General features: G+C 50.1%; 1 protein-coding gene across 6 annotated transcripts in view; it reads left to right on the top strand.

Moving 5' to 3' along the window:
* Window positions 1-21,795, top strand: part of SLC39A11 (solute carrier family 39 member 11) — a 424,573-nt gene that overhangs the window by 345,839 nt on the left and 56,939 nt on the right. For all 6 annotated transcript variants that reach the window (XM_060645541.3, XM_060645535.3, XM_060645534.3 and 3 more), the window contains one exon: window positions 11,502-11,571. In XM_060645541.3, the coding sequence (XP_060501524.1) occupies window positions 11,502-11,571 (70 nt within the window). The remainder of the gene's footprint in view (window positions 1-11,501; window positions 11,572-21,795) is intronic.

Below are 21,795 nucleotides of genomic sequence, written 5' to 3'. Positions count from 1 at the left end.
TTCTGTGTCTCCCTCTCTCTCTGCCCCTCCCCTGCTCACAGTCTGTCTCTCTCTCTCAAAAATAAATAAACATGAAAAAATTGTTTTAAAAAGGCAAATGTATTAATATTCAAAGTTATGTAAAGTTACAGTGGCACCCACTGGAGAATGAAAAGTTAGAACTTAGAAAACATACGCCGCCTCATAGGAGGGGAACTAGGGAATGGGGATTTAGATGGGGAAATGTATTACTTTAGACTTTTTTGAGCATTTTGAATGTTTTCTTCCATGTGTAGGTGTATTGCTTTGATTAAAAAGTAGTGAGTAGCATGATTTAAAATAACCATTTTTTAGGTTCAAAGTAAGAATATAAAATGAAACATTTTGATGTGCCTAAAGTCTTTTTTTTAACGTTTATTTATTTTTGAGACAGGGAGAGACAGCATGAACGGGGGAGGGTCAGAGAGAGACGGAGATACAGAATCTGAAACAGGCTCCAGGCTCTGAGCTGTCAGCACAGAGCCCGACGTGGGGCTCGAACTCACAGACCGCGAGATCATGACCTGAGCCGAAGTCAGATGCTTAACCCACTGAGCCACCCAGGCGCCCCTGATGTGCCTAAAGTCTTAGGGAAAGTAAAAGGATGTTCAAATATATGGAGATGGTGGCAACAGAAATGGTGATAGTGCTAAGGAGGATTTGAACAGGAGTCGTGGAAGGCAGCAGAGGACCGGTCTCCACGTCTCCAACAGGGCTAAGAGTATACCCATCTTACGGGGTTGTTGAAAGGACCAGATTAAAGACGGTGTCCAAATGGATGCCCTTGCTGACACTGATGCCATTCTCAGCCCTTTGAGTTCCCAGTAGGAGAGGAGGCGTAATGGTCAACTAAATGAAGAAGCCCGTGTGGTGCACTATGAAAAAGAAGGAACGCACAGGCTGAACGGCTCAAGAGGTGTGTGACTTTGGGCATATTGTTTGACCGCTCTGAACCCCGGTTTACCTCTCTGGAAAATACAGTAACAGTATCAATTTGGCAATCGAACTAGGGTTGAATTAGGTCAGTTTAGGTGATGAACATAGTGTACCTGGGACCGACTTTGGCTGAATTATCGAGGCTTTGGGTTGCAAGTTGCAGAGCGAGAACTCAAACGGCTTTAGGAAAATAGTGGGGGGTGGCAAGGACGTTGCCACATCTCACATACTCACAGGAAGGACAGAGCCCCAGCCGTGCTCCAGGCTTCAGGGATAAATGAAAAATAGACACAGACACTTTGCTTTATCCATCGCTGCTTCTCGTCACATGCCGGCTACACCGTCTCCTTCTGTAGACAGCTTCTCCTACGCGATACAGAATGAGGATAATGATGGCTCCTGACCTTCCCTTCCTGTGGCTGCCTGGCCCTCTTCCTGCTCCATGGAAAAATCCCAGCTCTCACTGCGCCCACTTGACCAAGTGCCCAGTCAGCCGTGGCCAGGAGGACAGGTCCGTGCAAGGTGGCCATGACCACAGAGGGCCCACCCTGAGGAGCCCGGAAGCCACCGCTGGGTGCACGGCGATCACAGGACTGGCGCAGAGAGGGCAGACACTGTTTTCCTCCTCTGTTGACATCCTTGTGAAATGCTACTGCTCCCTCTAAGGAAAATACTGCTCCCCACTGCCCCCGCCCCACCTCGCCCAGTACAGTCATTGTATTATAGTGCTGGCCATCAGTGTAGCGAAACACAACAGTGTCTGAGACATCAACAGCTGTTTCTTGCCTGGCTTTTAGAAATACTTTGGTGGTGGAGGGCTTGGGTGATTCAGTTGGTTGAGCATCCAACTCGTGATTTTGGCTCAGGGCATGATCTTACGATTCATGTGTTTGAGCCCCGCATCGGGCTCTGAGCTGACAGTACAGAGCCTACCTTAGATTCTGTCTCCCTTTCTCCCTGCCCCTCCCCATCCCCTTCTCTCTTGAAAATAATAAAAAAAAAAAAAAAAAAAAAAGAAAAAAAAGAAGAAGAAATACTTTGGTGGGAGTTGGGTACGGGGAATGGTAAATTGAACCTGTGCCTTAGGTCTTTCATCATTCTAAGAGAACTGCCAGAGTCTAATTTTGTTCGTAAGTCCTTCAAGGGGGTTAAAAAAAATTCTTTCCTCCCAGTTTCTTTTGGCCCTCAAGTCCACAGGAGTCACAGAACCATGAATCAGTCCCCCTCATACCTCCCAAACCGTCCAGCTTTCAGGCATGTCCCAAAGCTGGCTGTACCCCATGCGTGGGCTGTGTGGGAGGAGGCAGGCAGGTGGACCAGCTCACAGCTGCACTCACAAGACAGCCTGTCCCAGGCTGCCTGTCCCTGCAGCTCGGCAGCTCCGTCCTCCTGGGACCAAGACTGCAGTGACCAGTGACTCTTCATGCTGAACCCCAGGGAGGACCAGCAGCTGTCAGCTACCACCCGAGGGCTTCAAGGTCCCTGGGCAGGGTAATTTCCACGGAGTACAGAATGGGTGACAGCAGCATGCTGCTGGGGGACAGCCGACTCCCTGCTCCCCTGGCTTTGCCTTGTCCCAGGAATCCCGTCTTTTTGTGGAGAAGAGCGTCCTTTTCATGAAGCCTCGAGAAGCTGGGCTGTTAGGGGTGTGTGTGTGTCCACTACAGGCATTTTCAGTGAGGCAGGTTCTCTGGCTGAATTCCTGCTATGGCTTCCTTCCAGTGGTTGGTGAACTATGAGCAGGGACGGTGCCACGGGGTGGCTTTGGCCATGCTTTCCTCTCTTTCCTGGAACTCTGTCCTACCTCAGAGCAGTTTTCACCACCTGGGAGATTGAGATCGGGGGTGGGATGCTTAAGCATGCAGCGTGGTGCCGGGGGGGGGGGCTCCCCATTGCCTGGGGGGGTGGGCGCCACCGAACAGAAATTCCACCTGCAGCCCTGGCTTCAAATAAGCCCATCATCGCAGGGTACACTTGTATTGGGAAAATAATTCTATAGAGGCCACACTTTTGACCGCCTAGGATCCATTGTCCTGCCTCTTCATGGTTGTAGAGCTTCTTGGGTTTTCAATGCTTCCTAAATCTCAAAAGGATTTGTTGGTAAATTATAGAACAGAAAGTTGTGCACTTAAATAGTGTGAATTTGTCAGATTCAAGCACCTGGATGCTCCTCTGCACACCGGGGCCTCTGCAAGTGGGGAGAGGAAGCTCGGTGACCAGGTGATTGGGCAGGGGCTTGGAGAGCAGAGACCATGATGCTTCTCTGGCCCCCTAACACACCTGGTCTGGCCCTCTACTGCACCTGGTCTGACCCGCCCCCCCCAACCACACTTGATCTGTCCCCCCCGCTCCCCCCCCCCCCCCCCCCACACACACACACCTGGCCTGGCCCCTCCACCACACCTGGTCTTGCCCTCTACTAGACCTGGTTTCACACCCCCACTACTGCACCTGGTCTGGCCCCCCTCCCACAACTTTCCTGGCCCCTCTACCACACCTGGTCTGGCCCCCCCACCACACCTGGTCTGGCCCCCCTACCACACCTGATCTGGCCCTCTATGACACCTGGCATGTCCCTGGGTCTGCAAGTTTATCCTTTATCTGGAGGGCAAGCTGCGCTGTGGCCACAGTGGCACATGGTGAAGGGGAGCTGGCTAGAGTCCTGAGCCTGGGCATGAAGCAGGACCTGTGGGCTGGAATTGCCCAGCATCTTCTGTACCAGCAAAGGCATTCCCTTCCTTTTTCTCCACGGGAACACAGGGATCTGATCTTTGTCTGGTTGCTGAAAACTGAAGCAAATTGAAATTGACTCTTGGATGTGGATATTCAACAAGATGCCTTCACTTGTTTAAAGATGTGGCTGAGCCATCCGTCCTCATTTCTACCAACAAGGAGATGCCTCCTTCTCTGCCATCTGCTGGGGTTGGAGGCGGCAAGGACCACAGGACAGTAGTTCCTTTGGGTCCTTCGCTGGAACCCAACTGGAGACAGTAGACTATGCCAAAAAAAGCACACTTGCAAATGTTAATTAGGGAGTGTTTATTTTAATTAGAGGGAGATCCATGATGGAATATCTTTACTTATCAACAACTCTTAATAAGGTCTTAAGACATGCCTATTGACACTGATAAGAATTTGAGCTCAATTCATCTCTCCTGGAACACCTGTCTTTCCCAACTGTTGACTTTACCCAATACAAATAGCAGGGCTAGTAATCCATATTAGAAAGTGTGTCCAAATACTTTTTCAAAAAATAACACTAAGTAGATCATTTTTATCCTTTATGGGGTGTTTGCCAGACCCCACAGGGATTCTGTGGCAATACCTGGCTGGTTGTACCAACATCTCATTTAATATGATCAGAGATCCTGCCTTGCTGCTTTCCCTTCTTGCTGGAAATCTGCATGTGGCCAACGACAGGCCAAGTGGGGGGTTCAGAGTGGAAATAAAGACAGCAGGCGTGTCCATGCCAGATGGGTGAACCCTCCCGACAGCCAAATCAAGTCCTTATGGCCAGGAAATCCCTCCCATAGTATGATGTGATACTGCCTCCTCATCCAGCAGGTCACACCCCTCCCAGCCCAGGGACAGTGCCAAGATGGGCAGGAGCAGGGGAGGAACCAAAACTGGGCTCACCCAGCATCCTTGAAGGCTCCCGTTGCCACTGGGGTTGGGCATGCCCCCTTCCTCACGGCCCCCATTGCCCACACGGTCCCCTCCAGCCACAGATGCCCCAAGATGGTTATATTGCTATTTTTTTTTAAATAAATAACCCATGAAGACCTGGGAACATATAAGTGGCAGCTTGGCCTCGCTCTAGGACTGAGCCCCTATTTAATGTTGAAGCATCATGTGTCCACAAGGGCCAACACAAGGCCACCCTCTCCATTCTTTTCAATCCCGCCTATCACCACATCCATGGTCATCCCTGCCTGGGAAGCAGCTCAGCAGGGGCAAAGGCCACTTTTCTCCCAGGGAAGGAGTATTTTCAACCCCCGTTCAGTGAGGTATGTCATACGTTTCAAGAACCTCCTCCCTCAAGGTAATGTTTCCCCTTTGTCTGAATCCCTCCAGCTGCAATATGAGTCATTTTTCCCTTGTTCGGTCCTCAGTAGAGATGAGAACAAGTAAGTTGTCCTCTTTCACCTCATTTCTCCACCTTTGGGATTTGCTGTTGGTGGTGCTGGTGGCAGCAGCTGTTTGTTTGTTTGTTTTTTTAAGATTTTATTACTTAAAAACATTTTTTAATGTTTTTAATGTTTATTTTTGAGAGAGAGAGAGAGAGAGAGAGAGAGTAGGGGAGGGGCAGAGAGAGAGGGAGACACAGAATCTGAAACGGGCTCCAGGCTCCGAGCTGTCAGTACAGAGCCCCATGCGGGACTCGAACCCATGAATCACAAGATCATGACCTGAGCTGAAGTCGGACGCTTAACTGACTGAGCTACCTAGGCGGCCCTCCAAAAAATTTTTTAATATATTTAAATTCAAGTTAGTTAACATATAGTGTAATATTGGTTTCAGGAGTAGGACTCAGTGATTCATCACTTAACATTTAATACCCAGTGCTCATCCCAACAAGTGCCCTCCTTAATGCCCATCCCCTATTTAGTCCATTCCCCCCACTCCCTCTAGCAACCCTCAGTTTGTTCTCAGTATTTAAGAGTCTCTCATGGTTTGTCTCCCTCTTTCTTTTTATCTTATTTTTCCTTCCCTTCCTTTATGTTCATCTGTTTTGTTTCTTAAATTCCACATATTAATGGAATCATATGATATTTATCTTTCTCTGATTGACATATTTTGCTTGGCATAATACACTCTAGTTCCATCCACATTGTTGCACATGGCAAGATTTCATTCTTTTTGATCGCTGAGTAATATTCCATTGTATGTATGTGTGTGTGTGTATGTATATATATATATATATATATATATATATATATATATATATATACACCACATCTTCTTTATCCATTCATTAGTCGATGGACATTTAGGCTCTTTCCATAATTTGGCTATTGTTGAACTTTTAAAAAAAATATATATTTATTTGAGAGAGAGAGAGAGAGCACACAACCAGGGGAGGGGCACAGAGAGAGGGAGACACAGAATCCAAAGCAGGCTCCAGGCTCTGTGCTGTCAGCACAGAGCCCAACACGGGCTGGAACTCATGAACTATGAGATCATGACCTGAGCCGAAGTCCAGCACTTAACCCAATGAGCCACCCAGGCGCTCCTCTTGTTGAAATTTTTAAGTAGTCTTTACACCCAAGAGATTACTTGGCTAATCTCTTACTTGGGGCTCAAACTCACAACTCTGAGATCAAGAGTCACACACTCTACCGAATGAGCCATCCAGGAGCCCCCGCAGCCATGTTTAATATTAAGCCCCCACAGGCTGTGAGCTGCTGTCTTAAATTTAATACTTTTTGAATCGAGGGGAAAAAGTCATAACATCCCTCATTTCCTTCATGGCCATTGTGTTGACCTTCTCTAAATGGCTTTTGGCTATAATGTCTAGAACCGATAGCAAGGATGCTTAAACCCAGCTAGAGCATTGAAAGCTGAGTAATCAGGAGATCCCATGGCCCCTGCACGACCACCCTGAGATGCAAAGAAGGAACAGCAGAGGCAGTGGCTGGAGAACCGAGGCTTCCCATCAGCGCATTAAGTGACAGACTGAGGGTTTAGTTCACTGCCCCCCAGTGTGAAAGCCACCCAAGAGGAATGTAATCATGAGCTGTGGTGAGAGAGTGGCAGAGCCCAGGACAGGGAGATGAGACCCCCCACAGTCTTTAGCCCTGGCCTGAGTGCCCCAGACACCCAAATCTGTATCTCAGAAGGCTCTGTCTTGCTGAGACCATCTGACAGCCGGGCCCACATGGAGAGGAGCATAACCAGGTAGGGAGAGGAGGGGTGTCCCCACAGCAGCTCAGCTGAACCAGTAACCACATTTCTCCTGACCCCATGCTGGCTTTCCCTCCCATCCCCCATGTGACCTGACACCCGTGAATGTCAGGCAGAGCTGAAATGTCACCTACGTCAACTGTTTTGGAGGCTGGCAAGGTCTCTTGGAGAAGACGTGTGAACTATTCCCCTCCCCCACCATGCCCTTAAAAACAAAGGAACAGTAGGGGCGCCTGGGTGGCTCAGTGCAGCTAAATGTCTGACTCCGGCTCAGGTCGTGATCTCACAATTTGTGGGTTTGAGCCCTGAGTCAGGCTCTCTGCTGACAGCTCAGAGCCTGGCGTCTGCTTCAGATTCTGTGTCTCCCTCTCTCTCTGCCCACTGCCCCCCCACCCCCACTAGCACTCTGTCTCTCAAAAATAAATGTTAAAAAATTAAAAAGAAAACAACAACAAAGAAATGGCTAGCCCTCAATAGAAAAAGAAAATATTAGTTGCTATGGGCCGAACGTTCGTACCCTTCCCCACATTCATACACTGAAATCCTGCCCCCCAAGGTGATGATATCAGGAGGTTGAAGATGGGAACCCAGGGATTAGAGTCTGTTACAGAGGCTTAAGAAAGGTCCCTCGCCCTTCACCACGTCAGGACATGGCAAGAAGGTGCGTCTGTGAACCCGGAAGGAGGCTCTCACCAGACACCCCGTCTGCCAGCATTTTGGCCTCGGACTTTCTGCCTCCAGAACTGTTGAGAAATGGATTCGTGTTAGTTATTAGCCACCCGGGTTATGGTATTTGGTTATAGCAGCCGGAGCAGGCCAAGACACTAGTTTTTAACTGCTCATTTTCCTACCATCTACTTAAACTCTTAGAGCGTTCTAGAATAGTTTCAAAACGCCTCCCCTCGATGGGAAGCCAGTGGTTCTCAACAGGCCACGATATTTCCCCAGGGGACATTAGGCAGTGCCCGGAGACATTTTTGACTAGCACCCCTCATGGGGAGGGGGCGTGGCCAGCATCTAGTGGGCAGAGGCCAGGGATGCGGCTCAACGTCGTAAGATGTCTAGGCCGGCCTCGTACAAGACAGTGTCCGTAGCGAGAAAGCCTTCCCCGGGCACATCATCCTGTACGCGAAGCATCGTTATCCTCCTTCCATTTCTAGAGGAACCTTAAATAACATACCGGACCTGAGCCGTAGCGTTTTTGTTATTCTTCTCCCCGGTGGGGGACAAGATGGGATGGAGACACAGGAGGGTGGGGAGATGGAGGGAGGGACGCACACGCACCTGCCGTCCAACCCCGCAGGAGGGCGGCAGGGGCGGCCCGGGCTTTCTGAGCCTATTCTCCGGCTTGGCTTGTCCTCAGGACTCTGCCTCGCCCACCCTCTATCTGCCAGATGCGCCACTACAGATCTGGGATTTATCTTCTCTCTCTTTGCACCCGAGTTAATGGCAGTGGCTGTGAAAAGAGGCAGCGGCTCACTGATAATATTCCAGTCACTTGGGTTTCTTGTCTTAATTACCTTCCTAATTTGTACTTTTGGTGGAACACCTGGGGTGTGAGCACCAGTCGGCAATTTTTTCCTCTGCTCCTCCACCCAGCGGGTTCTTTCTGCCATCTGTTGATCTTAAATATCTGCCTTAATTCTTTTATTTATGTTCTTTCTACGCATGTAATTTATCTTGGTCTCTCGTTAGCTTCTCTGCCAGGCTCTATTCCACCTTCGGACAAGGTAGCAATTGCATTTCTTTCCCCAGCACCTGCCCTTCGCCTGGCGGTGGGAAACTGCTTGCCCCCCCTCCCCCTCCCAGGACACAGCTTATGCTTTTGGAGCAGAGAGGAGGGACCCGCTTCATGTGCAGATCATCACAGAATGTTCCGCACTATTGGCCCAGGTACAGGGTGGGGGCAGAGGGACTATGCATTCACTGCTCCAAACCCCTTCAGAGTACGGATTCGGATGCCAGCTCTTGCCACCCACACCTGGGAGAAAGCCACAAGTGCAGGTTGGCAAATGGGTGGGGGGGGAGTGGGGGACCTGGCTCAGCTGCTCGGGGCTGCATCCCTTTGGGCAGATGCTATTTTTTCCTGCCTTAACTGGTTACTACCCTGCCCAACCTCCCAGAGCTACTGTGAGTCCAAGTGCTGGGGCTTTTGCTAAATAACCAGAAGGGGTTAGTTCCCTGATTAATATAGGTCCTGTTGCTCTGGGCGGCACTATCGTTTACATTAAAGTGATTAGAGCAAAATCTTTAACAAAAGAGCCAACCAGCTGTTGTTTATACTTTAGAAAAGCACATTTTTTTTTTTTTTCAAAGGAAGGGAGATGCCCCTCTGATGTTATAAAACACGGCTTAGTCCCTCCCCAGCTTTTGACACCTCTCCCCAGTGGGTCAGGGGTCCCTGGTGAAGTTCTTTGCCTTGGAGACCCGCAGTCACCGCTGAGAGCCGGCTGAGGGCTTGGCTGTTTGGGCACAAAACAAGAATGAGGACAGCAGCTTTGGAAACACTGGAGTCTCTGAGGGTAGGGGACTGGTCAAATGGAAGAAGCATCGGAGATGTCCTCCAGCTTTCTGATCTCATGATCGCGGGCACCGGCAGCTTCTGTGATTCAGATTCTGTGTCTCCCTCTCTCTCTCTGCCCCTCCCCTGCTCACAAGAGACCACAGCTCTGTCTCTCTCTGTCCCTCAAAAATGAATAAATGTTAAAAAAAAATTTTCTTTTTTTAAAGGCACCTGGGTGGCTCAGTCGGTTAAGCATCCAACTTCGGCTCTGGTCATGATCACACGGTCCATGAGTTCGAGCCCCGCGTCGGGCTCTGGGCTGACAGCTCGGAGCCTGGAGCCTGCTTCGGATTCTGTGTCTCCCTCTCTGTCGGCCCCTCCCCTGCTCGCACTCTGTCTCTCTCTCTCTCTCTCAAAAATGAATAAATGTAAAAAAAATTTTTTTTAGAATTTACATCAGGAGCCTTAACAATTATATAAAAATAAATCAGTCTTTAAAGCCTCGATCCTGAAACATGCAGTTGCTCTGGTGGTATTGATTGCCTGGCCACTTCAGCTCCAGAGCCTGTTGGACACAGTGTCTTAGGGGCTTCTCTGCAGCCGGCTCTGGAGTGTGCTAGGCATGCTGGGAGGGTGCTGTCTGCCATCTGGTTTTGGAAAAACCTCCCCCCCCCCCGCCCCACCCCCACCCCAACCAAACCGATAACTTCTGAGCCTGGCAGTGGCCCAAGAGTCATGCCATGTGATCTCTGGGGTTTCCTCTACCTCTAAAGTCCTAGGATTCTGTATCCCACCATTGGTCATTATGAGGACTATGGGAAGATATTTGGAGGAGCATGAGGACCCCAAATTCTCAACCAGCAACCTCCAGTTGCCACCCCATAGGGTCCCCACAGGAGATTGAAGCACAAAGGGTAAGGTGAGGGAAGAAAAGAGCCCTTTAGGCCTTAGCAGGCTGTTTGGACTCCAAACCCCATTGTGGTCCCTCGGTGAACCAGACTAGATAATGGGTGAGCTCTTACCCTCTCACATGGGACAAGTGTGAGCAGCTCTTCTGTCTCCAGGTGCCTCCTAGAATCCTAGCATCCTTGGCCCACCCCAACTAAAAAGGACACAAAGGATAAAAAGAGGCGTTTCAAAGAGGCGGTGAATCCCAAAAGAAGACAAGCCCTTCTCAGTGGATTTTTCCCTCTTCCCTCTTTATAACAAAAAAGTTCCTCCTGGCCCCAAAAGCCCTTGGTCTTGATTCTGACCAGTATTGGTAGGTGTCTTTCCTGTTATGACTCAGGGGGTCTTTAAACTGTCCCACAGATACCAGAAAATGTCTTAACATTATGGTTCTACCCCACTGGTCCCAGGCCACTGGACCATTTTTCTGTAACCTTTCCTTCTCCATCAGATACTTGTAGACAAGCAGTGTTCTTCCACATTTGATCAAAGTCAGAGTGTTGGTAGCCTTGGCAGGCTTACTAGTCCCTCTGGAGAGGACTTGGGGAATCATCTTGTCCATCCCCAAGCTTAAGCTAGACTGTAGCCACACCATCTCAGAGTAGACTGTAACAGTCTACCATTTCAAGATGCCCCCTCGAATGTCTGGGAAGACATCATTGGGCCCCTGCACCAATCTCGGACTTCTTGTTGCGCGAGCTAAATAAAACCCTATGTGTTTAGCTTAGGAGCCCGTCATCAAGCTCTTTCAGTAAAGGGCCAGACGGTAAATATTGTAGGTCTTTGGGCCATATGTTCTCTATCACAACTACTCATCTCTGCTGATGTAGCGCAAAAGCAGCCACAGACAACTTGTCAACAAACTAAGCATGGCAGTGTGCCAATAAAACTTTATTTGTGAACACTAAAATTATATAACTTTCATGTGTCATGAAATACTATTCTTTCTTTGATTTTTTTTTTCCAGTTATTTAAAAATGTAAACGTCGTTCTTAGCTTTCAGGCCATACAAAAATAGGCAGTGGGCTGAATTTGGCCCCCAGACCGTTGCCAGCCAACCCCGGGTTTAAACTCCAGTTATGTAGGTTTTCTGTTACTGGCAGCCTAATGCGGTCTCACCTGACCCAGCAATGGTAATGAACCTTGTTCGAAAATTGCTCCTAACCCTTCATACTTTTTTATTCCATTTCAGAGGGTCTTGCTGTTGGCGTCGGATTTGGGGCTGTGGAAAAGACGGCATCCGCCACCTTTGAGAGTGCCAGGTAAGCCAGCACCTGCTCCCTAGAGCCTGGCACCATACCCAGTGGTGCTCTGGAAATGCTTATTACCTCGATGGGCACCCCTGGCCCCAGAGGGCCAAGACTGGTGGAAGTTGGTGGGGGAGGTCAGGTGAAGCTTGCCTGAGAGAGGGTTTCCATCAAACAAGCTGGTTACGCCGTTTGTCATATGAGCTATCTAATGGGTAACCGCTTTGAAAACACAACATGGAAATAATCGTCTGCGTTCTCCAAATCCTTTAAAAGTATAAAGACTAAAGACAAAAAAAAAAAAAAAATTAACAAAGCCAGCAACTGATGCTCTCAACTGCTCCCTCTTTTTGAAGCCGCTCCTTTCTCTTTCCGGACCCTGCGCTCTCCTGGTTTCCCCCCACTTCCTGTTCCTCTACAGATTCTTCTGTGGGCTTCTCGTCCTGCGGCCCTCTCTGAAATGTTGATGTTGCCTGGGATCCATCTCTGGGGCATCGTTTCTTCTCACTTAGTGTACTCTCCTTGGGGAATCTCTCCATTCCCGAGACTTTATTTTCCATCCATTTGCTGGTGATGCCAATGTTGATCTTCAGCCTAGACTGTTTTCTGGAACTTACACCTACGGGTCCAGCTACCTTGCAGACTTCTCCACTCAAATGTTTTTCAGGATCCCCACGCTCAGCATTTCCAAAGTTGAGCTTATTGTCTCCTGCTACCATCCTGCAAAAACCTGTCCCTCCTCCAGGGTTCCCCATCACCCCCTTGCACCCGGTTGCCCAAACCAAACTCACTGCTGTCCTTGACTCCTCATGTCCATAGACAGTCTTTCCGCAGACAGTCTGTGCCTTCTAAGTTCTTCTTCTCTTCTACCTCCCTGGCCCCACACAGGGCCTAGGCAAGGCGATCGTCTCGGGACCACGGAGGCTTATGGCTTATCCTGTAGCCATAATGGAGATGTGTTCTACGTGGTCTCTTGTGCCTACAGGACCGTGAATACTACAGCCTTGGGCTGGAGGAGAGCAGGGAGGACCCTTCCATCCAAGGGTGGCAAACTCAGGTGCCTTCAGAAGACTAAGGGGCAAGAAATTGAGTGGAGACCATCCTGGGGTGGAGACAGTTCGGAACAGTGAGGACAGAGGTGAACCTCAACCGGGCAGCACATGCACTATCTCAAGGCACAATTATTTTAAAAATATGATTCGTGTTCAAGAGATGGTCCTGGGGGCCGCTGGTTTCTGACCCCTGCATCTAGCTCATTTCTCTGCCTTCTGACCGACTTTTTCCCCCTGTGGCGGTGGCCCCGCCTCCTTCAGCGATCAACCTGGTTTCTATTCCCCTGCTTGTCAGGAACTCATTTCTCACAGAGCCCCTTTCCCGCCCTCCCTCAGCTGCTGAACTTATGTGAGGCCTCTTTATGCCCCATCCCCTCCTTTTAGGTCCTCAGCCAACGTGGGACCCCTGTGTGTTAAGTGTAGTCTCTGCTGGTCTTTATTTATTATTATTTTTTTAATTTTGGGGGAGGTCAGAGAGAGAGGGAGAGAGAGAATCCCCAGCAGGCTCCACATTCAGCACGGAGCCCGGCGCAGGGTGCAGGGCTCAGACTCACAACCCTGAGATCATGACTCAAGTTGACGAAGTCAAGAGTCAGACGCTCAACCGACTGAGCCACCCAGGCGCCCCCCTGTAGGGCTTTAAATTCTAATGCTACATGTTAAGGGACATGTGTGCTCCTTGAGGCCCCAGATGTGCATGTGGGCCGGCATGTTCCAAGTCGAAATTTCCCCTGTTCTCAACTTCTTTTTCCCACCTGTCAAACTGGTGGGTTCCTCCAGCATCATCCGTTCATGTGATACCTATTGTGAAAACCAAATGAGCTGGTTGATGGAGGGTGGGGGGAGGGCAGAGGGGACTTCATAATGTAGAAATGTCGCCAAAATCAAGGGTTAATTGTGATTCCTAACGCCCTGCAGGCTGCTCTTCTCACACTGGGAGAGGGGGAGGGGAGAGGGTCGGGGAGTATGGCTTTTTAGCCGTTTTGATCTTGGCCTCGCTTAGACCAGGAGAAACTTCCGAGTCAGCAGGATCCCGGGAGCTGAGCCTGTCAGCATCCACAGGCCGGGTCCTCCTGGAGCTCGGGCGCCGTGCACGTTGCAGGGGGTCGGTGGCTGGCAAGTGACAGCCCTGCCCCCAGCCAGGCTTTAGTCCAGCCACGTCTCCCGCGACATGGGGATGTCCACTCAGACGGCCCTCTATTCTATTACCTGCACTTTCCGCTAATCTTTATAAATATTTCTGAAGAAAGTAGAGCAACAATCTTTCCGACCCAGCCCCTCTCTTCCCTTGAACAGACGCTCTCTGAGTTACATAAACCCTCAACAGGACCTTCCAGTTGGGATTGAGCTGGGGCGGCAGTCTTGGTATTTTCAGCCTCAAAAAACCCCCTGCTAATGGAGCCACTGGGGGGTTCTCACCACCCCCCGCCCTCCACCCACTCTCAGCCACAGCGTGTGGGGCTTTGCTGTTGTCACCACTGTGTCCAGAGTATCTTGGGAGGGAAGGTTCTCCCTCCAACAGGCCCTCCCCATCAGGCCATCCCCCCCATAAATCCACCTACAGTTCGTGATTTGGGTTCTTCCTTTTCAAATGCCCCGGGGGCGGGGGGAGGGGGTGAGGATGGTGATGGATAAGAGCCCCCAGCCAAGGCATGAGGGAGAAGGAGAAAGAACAAGGCTAATGCCGGAGGGCAGGCTGCAAAAGCAAAGTCATCCGATGATTAAACGCATCTTGTACAAGAGACAGGTTTTGCCTTTTGAAATCCCAGCTCCGGGTGATGAACGAGGGGCACGCCTAAGACATGACACAGAAAAGCTTGAAAACAAAGGCGTGAAAAAAGGTGGAAGGTGCACCCTGGCCAAAAAGAAAGCAGGTATTACAGTCTTGGAATCAGACAAACCAGACTTTCGGGCAGAAAGCCACGGAAAGAATGGAGGTCAGTACTTTGCAGGAAGAGGAACAGTGCCCCGGGCTGATGGGCACCTGTACGCTCCTGGCAACCTAAGTCTCACACTGGGGAAGGAAAATGGTCAGAATTTCAAGGGAAGTCAGACAAAACCGTCGTCATGGTGAAGGGTTAGGATTCCCCGCCCGGGCACTGAGAAGGCAGATAAAAAGTTAACACGACATACATCATGGATGTGCGTAGAGCCCCAGCCTGGCGATGAGAAACCTGACATTCTTGTCAAGCCCGCGTGCGCATGGTTCCCAAAATTGATGAGCGCCGTGCCGCAGAGAAAAGTCGGAATGCCCCCCAAATCAATACCACTCAGACCACATTCTGTGACCGCAGTGTGACATAATTGAAAATCAATACCAGAAAAGATGGCCTAAATAATTGGTTAGTGGGCAGTGAAACCAGTAACACCGTAAGAAGGGCACAGCGTAAGCTCCAAGGAAGGGATACAAACCGAGTCACTAAGAAACCAGTGGATGAAGGGCAGGCTCTTCCTTCGTGTCAGGGGCACTTCATAGAACGGTGGTACTTCATCGGGACCGGGGCGGATGGTCAGCTTGAATTGGTGGACGCGATGGAGGCAGGTAATATTGTGAAGAAAGGCCCAGGTAGGTCCCAAGGCATTTTCAGGGCCGGCGGAGAGGTGAAGTCACCGAGATGGAGCTCACACGGTGCTTTCTGGAAGGTGAGCCCGACGGCTAAGAAAGCACATCATGCACCGAGAGGTTGGCAGCTAGGGTGGGTTCTGATATGCAGGGAAAGGAAATGATAAAACCCAAGAGGTGGTTTGAACCGTGATCTGGCTCCCGGGGAATAATTTGAGGCCAGGACATAGATGGACCTGTGTTGACCACCCACAGCTGTGTGCCCTCAGAGCAGGACGAGGGATGTGGGACTGAAGGGAGACCACAAGGAGGGGAGGGAGGAAGAGCTTTGAATGCAGACCCACCAGACGGCATCTGTCGGCTGCGGATTTTGTTGTCCTGCGGAAGGGAGAAGGGGGAATTCAGGTGTGAGCGTAGGGAGACCTAGATAATCACGTAGGGTTCCGGGAGGGCCCCGAGGGCGAGAGGATGCATTTGCATGTACTTGGCAACAAGAGTTACCTGGCCTGTGCCTGGGGCCCACGTGGACCAAGCTAGCTGCTCTTCATTTAGCCTAGGGGTCTCAGCAAACTGTAGCCCCCGGGCCAGGTCCGGCCCCACACCCGGTTCTGGAAACGGCGTTTGCTTCGAACACAGCCGACACTCATTTGTTGACATACTGTCCGTAACTCCTGGTAATAATGGAGGCGGGCAGTTGCCGCAGAACCTCAAGGCCGAAAGCTGAGCGTCTGTAGTCATCTGGCCCTTTGCAGACCAAAGTATGCAGACCTCTAATTCGGCGGAAAACCGTAATTTTACTGCAGATTCATCAGCAAATGCTCTGACACCAACTAACTCTTGTACGATCTCTTTCTTGTGCCCTGTTAATAATGCATCTGGAAGCCACATATCTGCAGCCACCACGGGAGAAAAGAAAGGTATAAAATAAAGACTCCCAAGGAGGCACGATCCTTAATTGAATTTCTCCACAACCAGGACTCAGGCAGGAGGCAGGCATGTAATTTGTGTAGGGCTGCTGCTGCCACCCAGTGTTCAGATGCTGTTACTTCACCTTTATGGCGCCTGTCCCCATGCCTTCCCTCCATCCACCCTCCTTCCTCACTGGATAGCTGGTGTGGCACTGTTTATCCCGAATTCAGTGTCCTCTGAACTACGAAGCATCTCAGGCAGCAAAGGGAAGCCCGTGGTTCAAGGGAAACATAGCTTTCTTCTCTCCAGTCTGGTCCCCTCGCAATTTCTTCTGGTGTCACCACCAAGAAATTCTTCAGACCACATGTCCCTTGGGAGTTTGCTGCTTAAACAGTTTTCCTTTCTGAAGTGGCATTACCTCCAAAGAACATGTTCCCGATGGAGGAAACGTGCCCTCGGCTCTCACTTGACTCAGCGGCAGGCATAATGCAAACCAGCGGGGAGAGCAAGGCTATTTACACTTCACATACAGACCACTTCCTATTTAGGCTTTGACGGAGCACACACGTTGGGTGGCGTTTGTCACCCAAGAACATACCCTGACCGGCAGGTGCAACAGGCTCTGGGTAGCCAAGGAGGCTGGCTGCAGACTCATGGTCTTTGTGGATAATCCACAAAGCACATCCCCAAGATACGCCTCAAATGTGTTTCTTGTGTCCCAACCAGCTAATGCTAACCGACATCTAGATACTTAGGAAGGGATGCCTGGTGGATTAGTCTGCATCTGGACCTAAGGTGGCTCACTAAGTTGCACAGGAGGGACATCAAAATAAATTTTAAAGTGTATGTCTGCCTCCCTTATCAAGGGGTAAATCATAAGTCAGATATATACTTTCCCTGGCTTAAAAACCAACACACGTGTTGGTATATTACCAATCATTTAAGACAGCAGTCATTAGTCAACTAAGCAGCCATTTGTTTAGAAACAAAAATGGTGGGGCACCTGGCTGGCTCAGTTGGTCAAGCATCCGACTTCGGCTCAGGTCATGATCTCACAGTCCGTGAGTTCAAGTCCCACGTCAGGGTCTGTGCTGACAGCTCGGAGTCTGGAGCCTGCTTCGAATTCTGCGTCTCCTTCTCTCTCTATGCCCCTCTCCTGCTCTCGCTCTTGTCTCTCTCTCTCTCTGTCAAAAATAAATAAACATTAAAAAAAATGGCAGTAGACACATTTTCCTGGTCATTAGTCAACCGTAACCAGTCGATATGTCTTTATGTGGAAGACCCATTACCTATGTGCATCTCTCTGTCCAATTAATCCCCCTACTTTGGATCCAGAATATTATTGAAAATAGGTTTGCCAATTAAATGTAGAGAAGGTCAAGAGCAGGCCTCACTGTTGTGGTGGGGAGGGGTCTCGGAGAACTAAGTGTAAACTTCTTCAGCATAGTCCACTCACACATCTACCGTAACTGCCTGCACGGGTCAAGCCGCTCTTACAAAGTCCCTAGATCACCCTGTGGCAGGACCAGCTGCCAGACTTCCAGAGAATTCTCAAGAGACTCTCCATGCCTCAGGCTGCCGCTCTTGACCTCCCCACGTGCCCGCAGCTCTGGGTCTCACCGTTCCAGACCCCAGCCCGGTCTCTCTGGAGACTGGTCTTCAGGCTGAGAAGCGCAGCCCCAGCATGAGGTCAGGAAGGTGCCCGGGAGAGGAGATCCTTTCACCCCTTGACCCAACCACTGCCACCCCTTTCACAGCAGAATAATACACACGCCCTCCCCCGCTCCCCGCACCACAAACCCCACCGCCACACTCTTCAATCACCCCAGAAAGCAAATTCTTGTGCTGTTCTGTATGTGTGACGGCAGACTGTGCTCTCCATTTTATTTTATGCAAACAAGCCCTTCTCCTGAACCCATCAAGCTACCTTGCCCGGGATTCTAGAGTTATCTATCGGCAGCTCTTTCTCTTACATGCTTCTTTTCAGTCCTCCCACACACCGATCCCTTTACCCTGTATTCTGACAGAGAGGAATTTGCAAGTGTGGGCAGGCAGGCAGCAGGTGGTGGACAGTGCCCCCGTGTGGTGGCTGGCCATCATCGATGCCAGGTGACAAAACAATGACAAAGGGACAAAAGCAGTCGAGACACGAGGATGGCTGAAGCAGTGTGGATCTCAGACAGAAGTCACACCTACAAATTTTAAGACCCCGTGTTATATACATACGAGTTCATAAAAATGCTGTGTGCATTTCTCGAAATAGTTACATCTTTATATTCCTGCCATTTTGACCCCAATAGTTCATTGGATTCAGCCCTGACGGTGCTCCGCTGTCGTGTCATTTTCCCGCATCAGCATAACGGCAAGGTTTTTGCATGGTCCCGGCACAGAGAGGAGGGTGGATGTGGAAGGCACCAGAAAAGAGCAGGAAGTCCCTCGGGGCCGTGACTGTCGGCACCAGTAGGAAAGCAGTGGGGTGAACGGGCTTAACTTCAAGACACCCAAAAATTCATTCGATTTTTCTTTATGTTTTATTTTTCTAATGACTTCAAAAAACAGTGTTATGAAAATTAGTATATTCGTCCTGGAAGTAAAGAGGATGGGCCTAAAAGCCTGCTAAACACATGGACAGAGCCAGACTCGGGCCCAGCACTTCCTTGTAGGCAACTGGAGAGCCATTCCCTCCACATAGCTGTTCCCGAGCACGCCCCACAGGGTTTTTTGTTCTGTTTTAATTTTTTTTTAATGTTTATTTATTTTTGAGAGCGAGAGACAGAGCATGAGCAGGGGAGGAGCAGAGAGAGAGGGAGACAGACACAGAATCGGAAGCAGGCTCCAGGCTCCGAGCCATCAGCACAGAACCCGACGCGGGGCTCAAACCCACAAACCGTGAGATCATGACCTGAGCCGAAGGTGGACGCTCAACCGACTGAGCCATCCGGGCGCCCCCTTCTTTTTCCCTCGTCCCCACTGACCCTCAAGAAGTGCCCCTCCCATCCTCAGAACCCCTGGGGGTTCTCCAACAGTCCTCCTGAGAACATTCTGCAGGTGCTTTGCTCCAGGAGGCCTGACTGAAAGGAGCCGGCAGGGCTGGGGGCTGGGAAGCAAGGGCGAGAAAGGAATGGTCTCCGTCCTGTCTCCTTGTCCAAACCCCGGCATTCTTACCGCCTTCCGCCACTCTCTCTCCTGGCTCCTTCTCCCTTCCCGTGGGTTTTTATGCTCCCAGCAAGAGCAGAATGGTACAGGAAACAATGAAAAGAGTTAACAGTATTTTGCCAGTAAGCCCCCTCCACTTCCCGTGTTCTGTCCCCAAGAACCCCCAAGATTTTTCTTGGACTGGGTTATCCTCTCGAGGGGATAGCAGCACCCCCACCCCTTCAGACACTTTGCCTTCCACATCCCCAGGTCTGTGCAGACACACAGATGTCATTGTTACCTGCACACCTGGGGGACTCCCCTGCTGATAACAAAGAGAATCCGGAACCTAATAGCCACTTGCCTGCAAAATATGCCCATCGTGGGGCCTGGTGCCCATTCATTCCCTGCACTGGGTGCACAGATACGTGAACAGATGGAGGAGTGAAAGTCTGTGTACTTATCATTTACCTGCTGCCTGAGATTGTCCACGAGAAACCGTTTAATGTTAGTTTGGCTTCACCCACGAATCTGGCAGACTTTCCATACTTCCCAGGACAGCTGGGATAATTACCATTATTTGAGCACAAAGCCACTAGAAAGGATACAAAGAAAAACCCGATCGGTTTTGGGTGTTCTGGAAGTCAGGGTTCTTCAGACCTTTGCTCGCCTTTCCTGGCACACATCATCAAGTCTAAGGTGACCGTCAGCTATGTCAGAGTGACCTCGTCGGGAGGCCCAGTGACGGTCATTCATCCCTCCCTGCTGGTACTGGAGAGGGGAGCCATGTCTTCCCCTGGCAGATGGTTTCCTTCGAAGGTTGGGGACATTCTCTGGTGTGAACCTTCAGCAGCAGCATTCTGACTCCCACACCCATCCATCCACACACACGATGCTACAGAGACAGAAAAATGCTCGCAAATGTGCTCATTTCAGCACGCGGTCCTTCCAATGGTACCTCTGTGTCAAGCAGAGGGGACCCAGGCTAGCAAGCCCCTGGAAGTCTGACCGTGTCCTTGACTCTTACTATCTAAACCTCAGTTTTTATGTGCATTTCGTGAAGAGAGGCAGGTTGTATCTGTGATTCCGGGACTGTTGGGCTTTGCGGGACAATAAAAATGTCCCCTGTGTATGTGGACGGACGGAGAGCTGTCACCTTCTCTGTTTTGCAAAGTAAAGGCATCGATAGAAAGCTGCGATCATAGGCTCTCCCTGTCAGTCAATTCTTGTATAAGGTATCTCTCGGTTAACAGTGTACTTATCACCAAAAATCAGTTCATAAGGTCAGGGAAAAACAAAATCCGTTCTACTTTTCAGATAGGAGTTTACTTCTCTTTATCTTCCTCTGTCTCTCTCCATTCAAATTCAGAGCAACTTACAACATGAAAAGCTTGTCCAACACCACTCAATACGTAATTATGTTCTTCATACAAATTCGTCAGTTTGAGCCCCCCACCCCCCACCGCCGGGCAATGCAACAAGGTGATCTTGAACATCCCCTGTATTCTACTACTGTGTATCATGCTACCTTGAAAATCTTACTGTATTTTATCTGTGCTGAAAACCAGTTTCCGCAGATCGGGATGATGTACTTGCAAAAGTCATACTGATTTTGTTTCTGCTACTGTGTGGAAATGAGGGATCCAGGACGGGATCATATCATAGGAAAAAAAGATTGGTTTTTAGTGCACGTCTGAGTTATGGGGTGTAAATCTTGATACAAACACACACACACACACACACACACAAACACACCCGGACTGCTTGTTTGCCCCATGTGGGATTCAGGGTGTGATCTGAGAGAAGGCAAGGAACAGTGACACAGTCAACCCCAGACACTTGTGTACCTGTTTTCAAGCCCCGGAACAAAGCAGGTGTCATTCACCGGGAGGGAGATAGGGCGCCCTCTGCCCACAGCCGCTCGCATGCGCGGGGCACAGTGAGACCTGTGAGAACCAGTCATGGGGCCCTGGTGCAGCACCCGCCCCTCCCCAGCCCAGCAAGCCCAAGAACACACAGAATATTGGAGGACCTGGATCCTGGAGCTAGACCACCTGGGTTCAAATCTTGACTCTGCCACTCCCTGGCTGTAGAACCTGAACGGGTTGCCTTTCTTCTGTGCCTCAGTTTCCTAATCTGCAAATTCCCACAGTAATCAGTAGTCATAGAAGTAGTCACAACGATAATAGCGTCTACTTCAACAGACTTAACTGGATTTCTTATACACGAAGAACCTGGAACAGTGCTTGGCATACAGGAAGGCAGTATAGGATGTGGGATATATATATATTTTTTTTTTTGCATTGTAGGTATTGTTTTTTGTTTTGTTTTGTTTTGTTCTGTTTTGTTTTCCTTTGGCCTGCCCATCGCGGGCACTACAGATAGATGCCCGGCCCATTCCTGCCCCTGCCTGGGCTCCAGGATTGGAGCTCCCAACCCCCGGCCTACCCGGAAAGAGAACTGGTTTGGAAGTGGCATCCACAGTCTGCGTGGGACCACGCAGGCCTGGAGGCCCTAGTCCAGCAACGGGGGGGGCTCCAGGCGCGTATAGCTGCTCCCGATGTTGCTTCTGTTGGCCCG

Source organism: Panthera onca, chromosome E1, assembly GCF_046562875.1.
Source record: "Panthera onca isolate mPanOnc1 chromosome E1, mPanOnc1 haplotype 2, whole genome shotgun sequence".
In the NCBI taxonomy this organism is placed as follows: domain Eukaryota; kingdom Metazoa; phylum Chordata; class Mammalia; order Carnivora; family Felidae; genus Panthera; species Panthera onca.
This window is presented reverse-complemented; position numbering and strand designations above follow the sequence as displayed.